The sequence below is a fragment of the Botryllus schlosseri genome, chromosome 11, assembly GCF_051294905.1.
Source record: "Botryllus schlosseri isolate E-star chromosome 11, Bs_hap1, whole genome shotgun sequence".
NCBI classification, from domain to species: Eukaryota; Metazoa; Chordata; class Ascidiacea; order Stolidobranchia; family Styelidae; genus Botryllus; species Botryllus schlosseri.
The window spans coordinates 24,064,434-24,082,080 of NC_137246.1; the positions used below are offsets into that span (position 1 = coordinate 24,064,434).

The 17,647-nt window shown below is 39.5% G+C and overlaps 2 protein-coding genes across 2 annotated transcripts; one reads left to right on the top strand and one right to left on the bottom strand.

The window, feature by feature from the left end:
* Positions 1 to 4,763: 4,763 nt before the first annotated feature.
* On the bottom strand, positions 4,764 to 9,123 carry LOC145451187 (WAP four-disulfide core domain protein 1-like). Its single transcript, XM_080329680.1, has 5 exons — positions 8,885 to 9,123; positions 8,282 to 8,491; positions 6,726 to 6,874; positions 5,121 to 5,240; positions 4,764 to 4,974 (listed from the first exon to the last, which is right to left on the bottom strand). Exons 1-5 carry the CDS (start codon positions 8,984 to 8,986, stop codon positions 4,854 to 4,856), a joined length of 702 nt encoding a protein of 233 aa, XP_080185806.1. The 5' UTR covers positions 8,987 to 9,123; the 3' UTR covers positions 4,764 to 4,853.
* A 4,065-nt stretch (positions 9,124 to 13,188) lies between these two features.
* LOC145450741 (transgelin-3-like) lies at positions 13,189 to 17,647 on the top strand. The gene is made up of 5 exons (XM_080329250.1): positions 13,189 to 13,491; positions 15,660 to 15,767; positions 15,941 to 16,030; positions 16,805 to 16,987; positions 17,202 to 17,647. Exons 1-5 carry the CDS (start codon positions 13,324 to 13,326, stop codon positions 17,283 to 17,285), a joined length of 633 nt encoding a protein of 210 aa, XP_080185376.1. The 5' UTR covers positions 13,189 to 13,323; the 3' UTR covers positions 17,286 to 17,647.

Genomic DNA, 17,647 nt, shown 5'->3' on the forward strand with positions numbered 1-17,647 from the left:
ACGTCGATACGTGTTTTATCTCGCTTATTATATGTACGAACTACGTGACACCAAATACAAGCAAGCCATAACGTGGGTGCGTTCTTCTTTCTACGAGGGAGGTTTCTTTGAAGTATCATTTCCTTCCGAGACTAGTGTCAATAATGATTCTGGTCGAGTAGTGCGATTTTTCCGAGTGACGATAGCCACCAATAGAAATACAGTTGCAATATTTCCACCGCTGGAGTGTCGAAACCATGCCTCAGCATCGAAAAACATTGCGAATGTTGATAATAAACGTAGGTGTTTGTACGTTCGTCTTCTCAATGTTCAATGCGTTGTCAACTTGTAATGAATGGAGCGACATTTCCGTCGAATAGTGTTAGACCGTTAGAGCCTAACAATGGTCACAAAGTGCTACGAAGTCGCCTAGTCATGGTACAAATGAATGAGGGAAATATTTTGAATGCCTTGTTGCTGTCAACAGCTACCTTGTGGCTGCGGGAAAAGTCGCAATTTTTGAGGTGATTATTTCTGTAATTTCAGCGTGGTGGGTGGTACTCAACTCGGAATTGAATCACCCAGGCGGCCATACTAGATTTTATCAATAGCCTGCAACTTCCGAACCCGAAATTGACTGCATGAAAACTGGTCGCTTCAACGGGAAGAGACGGTACACGACTAGCTTTCAGTGGGCAGGCCATCGAAACGGTACTGTTGCGAAAGCTGTATCTGCAGGAGATTGATTTCTAGGTCGAAAGAAATATAGAAATTTCTCGCAATAATCGTGTCGGCTAACAGGCTCAAACAGTTGATGTGTGATAACGGCGCCTGCCGACTGGTTCAACTCGGGTGGACGATCTCTGTAATCCAGGAGTCACCGACACGCGGGCCGCATGCAGCCCGTGAGGTCATATTCTGCGGCCGCAACATGATTTGAGATTTCGGAAGTACGTTTGGTACAGGTGTAGATAGATATATCACTGGCTTGGTAAAACATTGGAAAATACTTAAATTGATTTCAGTTTGAAAATATTGCTCTTGTTGTTCGAAATAAGCTATTCTCCTGTGCCCAATGTCACTAGGCTATATTCCTCCCTAGTTGATGCGGTTTCGACGGTGGTAATAGCATTCCGTGGAGGAAGAATTAGCTGATGATATGGATAGGCAATTAGGCATGTAGCCTTCACGTACAATGGCCCAGAAACAGCCAAGAACAAGACGCTTAGAAAAAGACTTATTGGGGCTTATCCTGACGCGATGACGTTTATGAGTCCTGAGCGATCGTTTTCCAGCAAATATCGTGTCTAGGTAACTCCATTATAGATTCTTTAGACTCTGAAAAGGTATCGTACTCTGCACATATTTCAAAATAGAATGAAAGTGATGACCATGATATTTTTTAAATAAAATATTATTTCTTTTGTGGTAAATGCATGCCCGCCGCCCGTGTTAGAGTGCACAGCGTTGTACTGACGTAAAGTTCTAAAAACGTGGTTATTAAACTGTGCGGCAAATTTTATCTCGATATTGAATCCATGCGGGCCTCGGCTTCTACGAAATTTGAAAAGTGGCCCGCGACCATTTTGAGTTATCGACCCCTGCTATAATCAGTCTGTCCAGGCTCATGTTCGTACTTTATTTGCTCCAAGTGATATGCATCACACAATATTCACGATATGATTGCGGCGTCCGCTAAATGAAAGGAGCGGCGCGGAGTTACGTCCGTCGTGTTCAGTATACATGTACAACAGCACAGTGTTCCTGCTTCTGGCAATCAGGGAGCATACAGTAGACAAAAATGGTGCTAACTAGTGGAAAATGTTGCGAGACTGAAATCAGAATCATGCAAGGATGTAATATAATGCTAGTTAAGGCGAATTGGATTTCTGAACCATCTCGGTAACTCTTCGGTCTCTTTCTTTCATCATGTTTTCCACCTCTGTGGCCATGAACTGTAAGGGATCGTCCGGTCGTGCATATACCATGTGTTCGGTGATTTCCTGGTAAAATAGTTGGATAGCTTTACCAATAGCAGGAATTGGCCATGATTTATCTTGTAGCATGATAGCCTAATACATAGGGTTGCATTTAAAACAAAAATCAATTTAAAACAAACATGTTTTATTGTTGATGTTTTTACAAGTCATAACGTCACGAATATTCGATTGTGACGTCATAGTGGATTGACAATTGAAAATATAGGGTAAATATAGCTCCTTTGACGAAATATCTGTACTATTGTTGTTGAACCAACTATCAACTATTTGGAGGGTTTCAACCATCCCATATCGATGTACGTCGGCGATACCCGGTGGTAATAGTCCGTAGGCTCATACAACATGTTTTTACAAAATGATGGCAAAATTTTACAACTTGAAAAATAAATTAAAGGTCTTTGTTTAAAACACTGTTTAAAACATGATTTAAACAAACTGTTTTAAAACACCGTTTGTTTTAAATGCAACCCTAATTTTACATCTATAACTCTGATGAACTATTTTCATCAATTTTGTATACATACTCTAAATACGTGAAGTATGTGGTGTTTTTCCATGTACGACACCGCTTTTTCGTACGGATCCTCATATTGAGGAATGGCATCCGCGTCCAAATACTGCTCTGCTGACGAGTGTGGAGCAGGGCTGGGCTGAAGGTCGGCTGGTTCCGTAAGCAATACCTTTTCATCTGATTCCGCCATTGCGATGGCCCGCAAACTATATAGTCTATGGGTTAATAGGCTATACCTGATGCAAAAATAGTATTCCGTCGAATTAATTGTGCTATGCACTGCACAAGTGCACATATCCGCGTCACTCGAACTAAGTTATTCAGCGTACTTCATGGCTAACACCCTCTTTAGCATGTCACTGTCCTAATTGCGGACTACAAGCTCGCATTATCGACACAAGGCTACCTTTGCTTTTCTATATATAATTGAACACTGAACACGTATAGCTCATATTTCTTGTAATGATGGATTACCTCAATATCATTGTAGTATCAATTACGTACCGCACGAATGTATCGTTCATGCGGGCATTTCGTACGAAGTCTTTTGTGTGTATACCTCGGCGTCACGTTGTCATGACGGCATTTTCATTGTGTGCCTTGAGATGCTCAAGTCGCCGACGTAGAGTACAGTCGATATAAAAGACGACACGCCTCGCTACGCTTTCATCGCATATGCCTAAGCGTTGTTTTGATTCTATTACTCTGCAAAATCTTTGGGTGTCTGCCATCTACCTCAACCCTTCTCAGTTTCAGGCTAGCATTCAATCCATATCACTTATCATTCTGTGACGCATAACAGTCGTCAATACTTTCAGATTAGAATTTCACTTTCACGGTAGAAACTCTCTGCGGGCCTCTCAAAATCCAGTCGCGGGCAGTATGTTGCCTAGGGCTCTTCAAAAATGACTTTTTTTCTCAAATCGTACTGGCTACTTGATAAAATTGTTAGGTTACCTAATTTAAGCCTGCACACAAAATTTGGTTCAATTCCAGCCAGTAACCGCTTTGCTACCGGAGAAGAAAGTTTCTATTTATTATATAAAAATAAATAATAAAAAATTTAAAAAATTTTCTGTCCACCCCATGTAAGTGTTAGGCTGTCTATAGAAACAATCCTCACCAAATTTGGTTCAATTCCAACCAGTGGAAGCGGAGTTATTGCCGTCGGAAATTTTTGATTTGAATAAAATAGTATTTACGGTGAGCACAACTATAATAAATAAACAAAGAATCAGTCACCGTAAATACTATTTTATTCAAATCCAAATTTTTCGGGGGCAATAACTCCGCTTCCACTGGTCGGAATTCAACCAAATTTGGTGAGCATCGTTTCTATAGACAGCCTAACACTTTCATGGGGGGGGGGGGGGTGAACAGAAAATTTTCAAATTTTTTTATTATTTATTTTTATAAAATAAATAGAAACTTTCTTCTCCTGTAGCAAAGCGGTTACTGGCTGGAATTGAACCAAATTTTGTGTGTAGGCTTAAATTAGGGAACCTAACAATTTTATCGAGTAGCCAGTACGATTTGAGAAAAAAAGTCATTTTTGAAGAGCCCTATAATGTCGCCCGCCCCTGGCCTAGGCCCAGGTGGGTGTCTCATTTCAATGACTACTCCAAGTCGTTTCGACACCTTCCTGTCTTTTCATTGTATCACAGTCTTGTGGTGTACTGAAATGATGAAATTGTTAATAATAAATTGTAAATATAAATTTTCTATACTATCTTCTTTACTTTCATTCAGTGTGCATGCCTCCTCTTTACATCGCCTAGGCCAAAGTGGGTGTCCGATTCCATAGACGACTCCTAGTCGCTTCGACATCTTCCTTTCTTTTCATTGTATCGCATTTTTTGTGATGTATTGAACTGATAAAATTGCTAATAAACCAATGATGAATGATGATGATGGGTAAAATTGATTCATCACTGGCGGTGTAGTGAAAAGGATTGTTCTTTCGTTGTTGTTTTTTGGGAAATTTCATCGTTTCAAAACACCACAAGATTGCATGGTGTATTTCTTTATACGCAATCTTTGACCGTGGTGATAAGCACTAAATTTCATGTTTGATAAACTACAAGGACAAGATTGCGATAGGTTGAACAGATAGGACGGTTTCGAAACGACTTGGAGTAAATTCAACGTGTTCCCTTGAAAATCCTAATTTTTGTGGAGCAGTTTAGTGTATGGTTCAGTTTCATGTATTACTGAGACAGCAGTATAACAATTAGCGGCTAGTAAGACTTTATGGACCAAATCTCCGAATATGCTTCTTTATTCATTTTTGTCGCATATTATTCTTCAAGAAATGCCGTATCACTGCACTAAGCAATCGTAGGTATAGGTTTATTCGGTGTAAATCAATAATATGAATATTCCGGTAAAGAGAAATCCGGGGCATTTTCGTTGATCGCAATGCACCTTCCTCGGTCGGGGATACCGTTGGTCGGGTCGCCGGCGCTTTCCACGTGACATTCGTACCTGTCGATTGTTTCCAATAAGCTCAGATACAGCAGAATCCCATACATACACTTTACAGACAGACTATTGGATTGGAATCAAACAGTAAATCCTACATGCAAAATAAATGTTCAATTATAAAATACAGAGTTTGGCGATAAACTTACCCGTGCGGACATTTCATTGGAATATCACCATCAATTGCAGTCGTTGAACACATTTCCACGATTGTGTCACCATGGTGTGACTTTATGAGCATGTCACCCGGAATGATGTCAAATTCTAGACTGAAACGCATCGTGATTATCCCACTGAGAGAATTTGGAAATCAGTCAATTCAGGCCTGATGCGCGTAACGTGCAAATTCCTTGGTGGCTTACCGAACGTCTACTATATATGATTATATACGCCACTTTATATCTAACTATTCTTACACAACACATGTCCTATACTGCGACAATGGTCATTATTAGAATCCAGGGGCGGACATAAGAGCGCAGTAAAAAGATGCTATGCACACTCGTCCATTGTGATGTAAATGACTGATCCCCGATTACATAGACCAATGGTTCTCAACCTTTCTGTCTTAGTGGTCCCCTTTTGCACTTCACGGATCCCCGCGGACCGCCCAAGTTTTAGTACAATTTTAGCTCAATTATCGTGCTACCGTCATCTGTATTGTGTAAATATTAAATGTTGGGTAGTGATAAATGGCAATGAAATGACTTTCTTGAAAATAACATCATACTATTTATGTATAAATTGGGACAAATTTTATTATGTTAAAGCGAATTCTGTAGCTGCATTTCTTGAAATACGCGGTCGAGTCTTAAAAATCTGCGCCGTTGATTTGATATGAACGAGTGCCGAAAATCCATTTCCACAAAGATGGTGGCGAATGTGTTGATACCGCGTAACGCTTCCGACGACACCAGCATCATCGCAAGTCGCAACATATATGGCACCAAAATAGAGAAACATAATTCTAATGAACATATAAGGATATAACGTACAGTAAATCCTAGCCATTTCTATCTAGCAGCTCATCTTGAAGTTATTCTGGAATAGCGGTTACATATATTACAGGAGACAACAAAACATCTCGAGACAGGAATATGTTTAGACCAGTGGCAATTAGAATGAGTTTGCACAGAAGAATATTTCATCCGAGATGGCCATTCTGTTTATGTGGGTCCCGAAGTTTTAGAAGTTATGGAGCGAAACTGCCTCGTGATTTCTCTAATTAAAATATACAAATTATGTTTATCAACCATTTTACAAATTTGGAGGTTTCGCGGACCCCCTGAAAATGATTTTAGACTACTTCTATTGTACTAATGTCATTTTTAGACGAAATCAGGGCTATAATACTTCTTTTTTACTCACTTAGAAATCGTCATTTCTACTTCTACTTGAGTAGACATTAACGCCGTTACTTCTACCTGTACTAAAATACTCACAATGACTACTTTAACTATACCTCTGTATTACAAAGCTAAAAAGAACAAATATTGAGAGTCCATCTACTTTTAATTGTCCGTCTTTTTTCTTAGCAATGAAAGGGCGTTATTGGTAACACGACCCTATAATATATTGTTTTGAATCGATATTTAAAGCAAAGAATTTCATTCCGTAAAACATTTCATTTGAAGCAGGCACAATGCACATTGCTCATGTTAGTTGTACTGTGGTAGAGACGATCTGTTTTGCGGATGCAACGATGCATCGCGCGACTATCGCTTCCGTCAAGGCTCGCACCTTAAGCCACTTACTTTCCTTCGTATAAATCTTCAAGGTTGCCGCTAATATCTTCGGTTGCGTTTTCGCTCGAACGCGTCTGCCAATCGATCAACGGCGGTGGCCAAACATCGTGCACGCACGCGTTCAAGCAGCCGTTGTAGCAGCATTTTTGGCCGGGAATCTAAGAAACGAGAAGCCATGACCTGACAATATCGCGCTACGTTGCTGGTCGTCGCATCTTATTATTCAGCCAATGGAGAATGGCATCGGTAGCCAAGCTGATTATCGCGCCCTGTACCGGTACATTGTGTGCATTTATGAATTATGCAACCAAAATCATCGGCTTCCAAAACATAGGGTTACCACTTACCATACGTCCTCTTTTTTGGCTTTTTTGAAAGTGTCCTCGAATTACACCTAAATGTCCTATTTTTTGAGAATTTTGTTTACATATAGGGTAAAATTCGAATGAGATACAGTAAATCAGCACTGAAGTAACGCTCCGGCGGCTATTGCAATACTCAAAATTTTGAAAATGTGTCCTGTTTTCAGATTTCCCAAATATGGTAACCCTACCATAACATATAAATGTTAGTGGATCTAAACTTCGTTAGCTACATGGAGAGGCGTCGGCCTCCTACAGTCAAAGCTATATATTGTAGGGTTACCATACGTCCTCTTTAAGAATTTGTCCTTTTGTTGACGTTTTTCAAAGTGTCCTCGGAAGTTGCCTAAATGTCCTCTTTTATGAGAATTTGTCTCTTTTTTTAATTTTCTGTCATATGTATGTGGAAATGAGACTGAGATATAGTAAATCAGCGCTCAAAAGTGACGGTCCGGCGGGCTGTTCGGGACTTGAACCGGAAAAACGACCTTTTTTTTAGTCAACTAACGGAAAAACTCATAGAAATACGTTATTTCGGGAGCTGAGCTGGAAAGTTTTTAGTCAACTACCCACAAAATCGGGAAAAATTTACCACTCTTTCCCGATTTTACTTCAGCATTCTAAGTCTCCAATTTTCCAGATTTCCAAAATATGGCAACCCTAATATATTGGACCAGTGGTTCTTAACCTGTATTAACCTGGGAAACACTTCCACTAATCTACAAGCATTTGGTAATCCCACATTTTCGCTGAGTCATGAAAACAAATATTAAACACAAAATAAATCTAACTAGAGATCTTATACATTACTATAGAAGACTGGTGAACAAATTGAACTGTACATTAACAGAGTGTTACAAGAACGAACCCGTTAAAATATAATTTACATTTACATCACATGATGGCCAAGACAGGCGTGTCATCACAAATCATATACACGCATGACTGGTTGTTATGATTTCCAGCGAACTATTGAGATTGCTTCAGGGAACTCCTGGGCTTCCCGAGAACACCAGCTAAGAAAGAACCACTCTTTTAGTTATGGCGTTTAGAATTAGTAGTGTGGGGTCATATATTCGTGGTCGCGTCCAGTGTCCATGAGGAACCTTTTGAACGCGGTCGGGTCCATACTCCATACTTGAACCTCTCAAGTATTCGCACTGTTCCAGGTTTTAACCACTATAATATCTGCTTTATACTCACGGTACACTCCATATCGGATTGACAAGGATCCGCCAAACACACATCTTCGGGCAGTACCTCCATAGGTGGAGGGCATTTTGCTTCCGGATTTACGTCTCGCGGTCTGCTCGACAACATTGGGTATCGTCCTTGTTTGCTCCTGTGCGATCGTTGGATGCGATTCATGCGAATATTATGTCCAAATATTTTCCGACAATCGTGCTGGGTGCACTGTGAGTATAGAGAATGAACGATATAATAAGTTACTTTGGTGTAATTGCGGTCAGTGACAGAGAATTGGGTGTTGGGAATACGTGTGTGCGTTGTATTTATAGGTTGTACCACGCGTTGTCAAGCCCGCCGCGATATAGTTTCACTCCTGGTGAAAATAGCTTACTTGCAAGAAGCAAAGACGTTGTAGCGTGACCAGACGAAATTGAAATGAATTCGCGCTTGGTGAATGTAAATGCATGAAAACTTAATAGAATTCTTTGAATCAGATTAGCCTATACATTGTTTCCCGCGCTAATCCTGCTAAATACTTCTGCAGGAATGTACGTAATCATGGAATTGCAGCTACAGCTGCATTACTTTCATGCATTAATCAAATCAGTATCCACTTACTTTAGTTTCATCTGCAGTTATGGTATTGGTTCCTATTAACGTTAACAGAATGAACAACAGCCTTTTCATCCTAATTCTGTAGTCTTGAACAGTTTCGTACATTGAATAAGCTTCCTCTATTTCGGCCGTGTGCAAGTAATCTTGCGTCCCAATTAAATGTACATATATGGTATCGAGTTCATCTTACATTTTACCTAAAAGATGCATCAAGAATCTACTGTACACGTTGAAAAATGCGCCTTGCAAACATAGTAACCGCGGCTCAGTGTGCAAATATCATGGCCTTCCACATCACTATAACTAGCGTCTGCTAATTAATCTGAAAAAAACTAGCGTGTTTAACCACTCCGAGACAAAACAAATCCTAAACATTTATATTGGATCGACAGCAGTACAGCATTATAGAAAATATTAACAGAACTGAACAACAACCCAATAGCCTGCAACGCTATGCAGCCACGGCGCAAGTGTGAGGCAACAGCAACAGTCGATCTTGCAATCACTTTTCACAGTCAGCTGCTCCAGGACTTGCAGACAGCGATTGTATAATATACGAAATCTTATACGACGTCTCGTGGTATTATTACGATCGTGAAATAATAGTTTTATCTTGACGAAAATAGATGTGAACCATAAGTTATGATATGAAAATGTGACGACGGGAATATCGCTATCAAAATAATTTCAGCATTCACGGCATGGAAAAAGGGTCATTTCACAAATCTCGTGCCGGAGGCTGAGACTGCGGCGATAAATAATGACGAAGCCATATGTTTTCGCTGGTTGACCAGGAAAATTATATTATTTACTATTGTAGTCCATACTTTTCCGCTGTTATGCAATCTCTGAAGTTCAATGCTCAGACAGTCAGTATGCGTATCATATTATTGGATTAGCTTGGGTTAGGGTTGGTACGCTATTTTGTAGGCTACCTCGCATTATTTCGATTATTATCAATCTCCGTAGAGAGAGCCAACGCCCCACATGCCCATTGCCCACAATCAGATAAGGATGTGCTTAATAACGTAGGTCTATACTCAATACGTCTATTTTTCCTACTGCCAAGGTAAGCACGATTATTCCACTTGTACCACTGATACTAATCACATTATTTTGTCTATAGCTATTTCGGAACAATTTTCAAATTTGAATTAGTAACTGTTAGCTTTTTATGCTGCGTCTTTAAACTGCATCACGTAAAAAGTCGTTCGTGGGTAAATTCAAAATATCGTCCATGTTTTCAGAATCTGCGAGAAAGCGGTAATACCTTAAAAAAAATTAATGGCTAGGTTGATGCCAAGTTCAAAACCGATGCATTCCATCAATATATTTGCACATAAAAATCACGTCCGTGCAAAACCATATAAACATACTAGTTGTTAGCAGGTGCAGTTTCCGAGTTTCGGGTGTGTCGTGCATCTACTGCCTGACCTTTTGATGTTGAGTGGGTTTCCCATATTGACACCTAGCGGAAATCATTATATGCTCCATATAAGTTATACAATGTGCAATTGCGCATAGAGTAGCATACATATCAACAAGAACCGAAATGTTTTGCTTATGATTATCAATTTATAATATTTTAATGGCGTGGTTTCTGGTAATAACTATACTGACTATATAATATGGATAGTTATAATCTCATGGCGTAGGAACAGTGTGGATTCAGAAAGTTCAAATGTAGCTTTTATGCCACAACAAAGCAAATATAGTCAGTTATGCAGGGCTTTAACGATATTTTGAGAATTTTTGATCACCATTTCAAGGCGCTTTGTGACAATATGCTTAGGGTCATGCAATTAATGCTTTTTGGAAAACTGCCGCACACCGTTGGAATGCTTTGAATGAGGGGTGTGTACTTTGCACTGTGCAACCTATGTATGCGAAAGTATTATAGGCACCGGAATTTCGGTGTCGGCCAGTTCCGCGCTACGGCAGACCAAGAGATAAGACGTTTTCGGCCAAGATGCGATTCCGCGAAGTGCCCTGCTGAAAATACCGGCGGCGATAAACCATGGCCCCAAATGACCGCCGGATATTGGCCGAAGCCTTCGATATTGATATACTATTTCCAGGCGCCAAATGCTCCTGTCATTGTCATTCCAATCTGAGGCCCGCGGTACAAATGAGCCCCGTAATGAAATTACAATTTGGAATCGCGTACGTCTCGCAAAATAAGTTTTTCTTATAGTTTCGCCTGGTATACCACGTAGGGTTGCATTTAAAACAAAAACGTTTTTAAACAAACATGTTTAAAACTAGGTCCTAGTAATATGGGCCCGTGTGGCTCCTGAGAGTACGGCTTCGCCTTTTGATTGTTCGCCTTCCGATTGTTTATTCCATAAGATCATGCAGGGTCCCAACATCACGCGGCCCTCGAGGTCGTATTTTGAGGCCTGCGAACCGATTTGAGATTTCGAAAGATATCTTGGTAAAGCAATTTGAAATGCTGAGATTTATTTTAGTTTAAAAATATTGTCGCTGTTGTTGTTGTTCAAAATAAGCTATTCTCCCATCCCATGGCGAACATCACTATTCCTCGCACTAGCTGATACGGCGTCGGCGATGGTGATTGATGATTGATGTGATGAAGTGATGATCATGATATTGTTGTTGTGATTGTATCTATTTAACAAAATATTATTTCTTTTGTGGTAACTATACCGGTCGCCATGTTAGAGAGGACAGCGTGGTAGCTTGTAGAGGCCTACCTACGTAAAGTTGTAAAAACATCGTTAGACTGTGTGGCTTATTTTATTTCGATATTGAATTCATGCGGCCCGCGGCCTCTACGAAATTTGAAAAGTGGCCCGCGACCCGCGACCCGCTTGAAATTGGTGACCCCTGCATAAAATGTTCTTCAGACCGTTGATGTCATGGGTTTAATCATTGTATTAAAATGTTGCTACTGTGCGAATATGGTAGCTGTCGTGGGAGTAGGTCAGTAACTCAGTATATAAACCCGTTATATCACTATTCAATAACAATACCATCTACGCGTGTTAGCATGAAAAAAGACCCTAATTTCATGAACCACTGTCCATCAAGTTATAAAGAGCACGCGTCATAACTGATCAGTATCTTATAAATTGTTTCGGGCGATTCGGATTTGCCTTTACGACATGCCGACAAGATTCTTGATAATTGAATAACAGCCGGCGTTTTGTCGGCGAAATTCCAAATTTGGCTTGCGTTTGAGAGCCCGAAACAGCGCCCGGAGATGACGCAGATATCAGTATTTTTACCTTATATGCCTGGAAGGTCATGCATTTAGAAATTACCTACTCCAGATTTCCTCATGTCGACGAAAGGCTCTAGTCACGCGTGTAACATGACGGCCCACATTATGTTATAGATGTAAGAACTATATATTTCATAACCATGCCTATGACAGCGTTTATCAGTTTTTATAAATATTTTCACCATTTCATATCGATAGTTCAAAGATCCTAACACTAGTGAAATACCAGCAATATATAACGATTGAATGCCAAGTGAGTGTAAGCTACGTAAAGCTACAAATAAGTCATATATTTCGAATCGTGGGAAGATTATCTGGATTTGACGCTCAATTACGTCTCTCGTATGTGGTTGAAGAGTGGTATACTGCGAATCCTCAAAGGCTTATCGTGCTTGTTAATATCAAGTCCATTGCGCATGATGTAGCCCATGTTACTTATAGCCGTATGTTGATTGAACCACTAGGCCTGGTAGGGAATCTCAAGAATTCCTGTTCAAGTGTGTCGAATAACACTATAATCAATTGTTCCGCCCGCGAAAGCGCACATATCCGAAAAAGGCTTGTAGAAGTATCTCGTTGCCGCAGGATGTACTGTCTGCTTTATCGCAGCCAATTACAGAGACTATATCGGTGTATTATTGCCCTATATTGAGATCGGGTTTCTCGAATCGTTTCTTGCGTACATGATTTCGCGGATTATATTGATAGTTGACTCCTTGGGTTTCTATGTGTTCGTAACGTGACTGCAGAAAGATATACTATGCTTACTGTTGAGGTATTGCGGTTTTGATTCCCGAAGGAAATTAAGATTTTTCCAACGAGACGAGATCTTGATAACCGCATTCGGTTGATGTAATTTATCAAGTTTGACAGGTTGATGCTATGATAGCTACTCGTCGGTCGTTATTCGCCGGCGCGAATAACATTCCGTGAAATTTCCAGCGCTGAAGTAGTGTTTGTATTAGGCGAGTTATTGCTATTTGTTCGTAAGCCAAGACTGCAGTGGACAACTTGTCTTCTCGTTTACCAGTTGTAACTTTTCTTTGTATTCCATGTTTAGTATCGCTAGCCCCATAGCCGTTTGTAGTTAACAAGATCTGAATAATCTGCCGGATTTGACCTAGTAACTGTTTAAATATTAAAGACTGTCGGATTTACAACAGCACTGTGATATCTGGAGAGTGAATTCACAGTGACTATGGCGACAAGGGTGCGTGGATTCGGCATGGATCGGGAACTTGAACGTAGGATTAAGGAAAAATATTCCCTAGAAGATGAAAATGAGCTAATGGAATGGATAACTGCAGTGTTGGCAGAACCGCCAGAGAGTGAATGCCTGACATACCCGGAGGGTGAAGGAGAAGAGGTGAGTTGTTTATGCTGGTTGTTGTTTGGCCTAGATATTTTCAAATATGTAAATCGAGGTCAGCTCAATGCCAGAGTGGAATTGGTGGTAACGTCACGCGCAACTTTCCGTTCAATTCCTTAATTATTCTATGTAAGAAACCCTTCTGTCACGCGCAGCTCATTGCCGAAAACAACCACTGTTTCCAATCTGGCCTCAATGCTCCAATTCCATACCTTACTGGTTTCAATCTCTGCATTTTATTTGTTTTTTCATGGACTGATATCAAAATTATGAATTTACTTGGCAATTATTATATTACCTTATCTCTATCTGACAATTTTTCGAATTCCTGCGCATTTTTGTTTGACTTCTTCTCGGTGAGAAGCACTTGAGATATGTTTTCATTCTCAGTATTCTGATTTACCGTTGCATTTGACCGAAATTTGTCGAACTGTAAATTTTCCTGCATCAGTTTTGATGGCTGGCTGGGTGTCCGATTTCATAGACTGCTCCAAGCCGTTTCGACACACTCCTATCTTTTGATTGTATCGCAATCTTGTGGTGTAGGTATTGATTAGATGAAATTATAATGTTAAATCGAACTGACTGGTTGGCATACCGACCAGTTAGGGTTGGGTTAGTGTTCTGCAATCAATACCTGAGTCATTTATTAATTTTTTTTTCTTCAACTTCAAATCAATGCACCACAAGATTGCGATATATTGGAAAGATAAGAGAGTGCCGAAACAAACTACATGTTTCACTAAGCCTCTCCAGACACTTTGTCCAAGTTATGAAACGAATTAATTGTTGATATCAGCTAACAATAGTTGCAGCTTGGATAGAGCAGTTGAAATTACGTGCTTGATATAGGATCAAGATGGTAGGTAAATCACCTTTAGCTAAAAGTTGTATTTGGACTTATCAATCGTTTTTAAGGTCATGCTCTAGGACAGTAAAGTGCCATAGGCCTACTTGGACATAATATTCTAAGAGCGACATGTGAGTGGTCGGCCTACCTATTTCATAAATTGGGCACAACCACAACCAGATCTGTGTACTGTAACACATAGATTTTCCTTGGAACAGTTCAAATTCGTAAGAGTTCAAAACGGTACCTATGTTACATCACAAACAAATGGAATTATTAGCCACAGTATTTCTGTTGCTGCAGTAGCCTACATTAGGCTATGATATGTATGGTACAGTTTTCTTTCTCATAATTGTCAATCAGTAGCCTAGCTGGACTATCTTTGTTGCGAATGTGTGCCTGACTGATTTGTTTTCCACAGTCATGACTTTTAGTTGTCATGTTTGACAGTGTATGAGGCATGAAATTCTGTGATATGTCATCACATGACAACACTACAGATGTGATCACCACAGTAAGGTCATTAATTATATATAAATCAACTCCAAAATTTTTTATCAATTAGTATGGAGAGAGCTTTAGACCTTATCAATTGTTTTCGCATTTCCTAATCATGATTTAGGCTATGATTTAGCGTCATTATTTTTTTATTATTCACCCCGATTAGTTCTTTTTGGGGTTACGGTAATCTTCGCACAGGGCCTAACCATCCAAACATTTTCAAATCCATCTTGGCTATACAGTATACATTTTGAACCGATTCAAGAGTTTATCACAGTGACTTGCTCTGTTGCTCGTCATTACTTCCTGTAATATAAGATGTACCCTAATCAGGAAAGGATTAAGCAGATACTTTTATGTTGATATACGTTATTACATCCTTCTATACTTGATTTGTTGAACAGTGTCAGGTTCAATCCAAAATGCTCTGCTAGCTGATATCTCCGTAGGCCTACACTATAAAAAAAATTTAGTGTGTAAGTTATAAGAACTGCTGGAATGTTGCAGGATGTGTTGATTCTACCAGGGCTATGATGCAACTAGACTATGACATGCTAAATTGCTAAATCTTTACTTGAGTACGTCACCACATCTGGTCTATAATTACGTAAACAAAGCTGCAGATCTTGATTCCGAAACATTCTTTTTATTGCTTTTCATTTTCACCTGCCCTTTTCCTTTCAATGGACTCGGAGAATGTTGATGAATGGGTAAAATGTTGCGTGTCACAACATAGCAATATTAGCACAACATAGGTCTTCCATTAATGAAATATGCCAGTGTTCTTTTTCAAACTTACTATCTTGATTTGCAGCATTTTCAAGCCTGGTTAAAAGACGGAGCAATACTGTGTGAATTGATTAACAAGCTCACTGAGAAACAGGTTTGCAAACCCCACAAGACAGCAAATATCAAACTTAAAGTAAGTTTCTTCATTATGTATAATTATGTATCTATTTTTCTTTTTACCTTGGTGTACATGATGTCATGTGAACTATATTGGTCATACAATTTTGTTTAATACATTGAGTTGAGACGTGACTCGCTGTGATTTCTTTCATGAGAACTAAAAGTGTGTGAAATGGTTTTGTTTAGGCAATGAAGACAAACAAAGAAATGGAAAACATTGGAATGTTTTTGAAAGCCGCGGAAGACTATGGAGTGAAGAAAATTGATTTGTTTCAGGTGAAAACATGTCAGGAATTTTTAGTTACAGTTTATTATATTATGCCGTAGCATGGTATTGTAATTGGGTTATTGATGACTACAGAAGTGGTCGTAGTTATGGATGAGGTGCTAACTTTTTCCATTTTTCCATTACTCTGTAGCTATTCAGCTCCTATCAAGGCCCACTTTAAGTAGTCTGATAAGCAGATGAAACAATTTGATTCTTGGAAGTTTTCTTATGTGTCAGTTGCAAATGAAATTTTTAAAAATGCTTTCTTAGTGATGATACCTGATGCGCATATGGCCTACATCACCGTCACTTGTATATGTGAAGTTTGATGTATTTTGACTTGATAAGTTGAAATTATCCATGCTAATACTCAGTTATACCCTATGCCTATGCGATCACATACTTTTTTTGGCAGGTAATAGATTTCAGGTTCAGTTAGTTCCTCAAATATCCCTTAATTTTCCTCGAGCTGACTGTTGTTGGTCTAACCCTCTCGAGGTTTTATCATGATTGATGGTAGTGTTGATTGAGTGCATTTGAAATCGACAGGCATATTGCACTATAATTACAAGCATACAAGTGACCTCGTTGTTATACGACTTGTAGCTGATATGAACTAGGTTAAAGTGTCTGTGATGATGGTCATTAAACAGCTGTGCCATATTTGATTTGGAGTGCATCCCAAGTGTCCCATGAAATACGACACTCTCATTTAACAGTGGTGTATGTCTGCAAATATGTCTAGTTATTTCACTTGTAACCAATTCCAGCTTGTGTTGCAGACTGTTTGCCTTTACGAACGTACCAATTTGCCACAAGTACAGTCCACTTTGTACAAACTTGGCTCAGCCGCACAAGCTAACGGATACACAGGACCTGTGATCGGTGTAAAGGTAGCTGAGAAGCAGAAAAGAAATTTCGAAGAATACAAACTGCGACAAGGAAGGGCCATCATTGGCTTGCAAGTAAATTCCCTTTTTTCATCCTTAGTTCTGTTCGAGAATATACAAAATATTTATCATACATTCCTCAAATTTTGTGTTGATATCAGGTTTTAGGAACACGGGCGTAAAGCCAGTTGGACAATGGTCATGCAAATGTGTCAGTTTTTCTACACTCATTGCCAAGCTGAATAGTGTGAAAATCATGATATCATGGATGACTTTTTTGTGTTTCCAGATGGGTACAAATCAAGTCGCTTCCCAGCAGGGTATGACCCCGTACGGGCTGGGCAGGCAATTGGTGTACAAGAATTCCAACTAGACATTCAAGATATCGAATACGTTCTAAAATTTACAATTTGGAATACGACGAATTGAGGCTGTCAGCCTGATTCCGCGTTGAGAAACGAAACCATTCATTTTTAACTGATCGTTTTGTGAAGCAGCACAATCCTATTTTCTATACGCTGTAGCCAGTTTTGTATTGTTAACAACAACGTTTTTGGGTTGGTATATATATTGTGAATGATATCTATTGCCGAACTTCTTTATACTATTTTTCTTTTGATAGTGACAGTATATTCAATGCCTCTCTCGTCTCCAAGTGCCAGGTTAAGGTCTGAAAACCGAATCATGTTCATTATTTGATCGCTATTTTCTGCAATATATACTCGTTTTTGTCCA

Bases quoted from the DNA above. Each gene is read 5' to 3' on its own strand.
- LOC145451187 (XM_080329680.1), bottom strand. From the start codon at position 8,986: ATGTACGAAACTGTTCAAGACTACAGAATTAGGATGAAAAGGCTGTTG. The intron at 6,875-8,281 runs GTGAGTATAAAG...CTCGTTTCTTAG, and splicing joins AATCCGATATGGAGTGTACC to ATTCCCGGCCAAAAATGCTG. The intron at 4,975-5,120 runs GTAAGTTTATCG...AACAATCGACAG, and splicing joins CCAATGAAATGTCCGCACGG to GTACGAATGTCACGTGGAAA.
- LOC145450741 (XM_080329250.1), top strand. From the start codon at position 13,324: ATGGCGACAAGGGTGCGTGGATTCGGCATGGATCGGGAACTTGAACGT. The intron at 13,492-15,659 runs GTGAGTTGTTTA...CTTGATTTGCAG, and splicing joins CGGAGGGTGAAGGAGAAGAG to CATTTTCAAGCCTGGTTAAA. The intron at 15,768-15,940 runs GTAAGTTTCTTC...GGTTTTGTTTAG, and splicing joins CAGCAAATATCAAACTTAAA to GCAATGAAGACAAACAAAGA.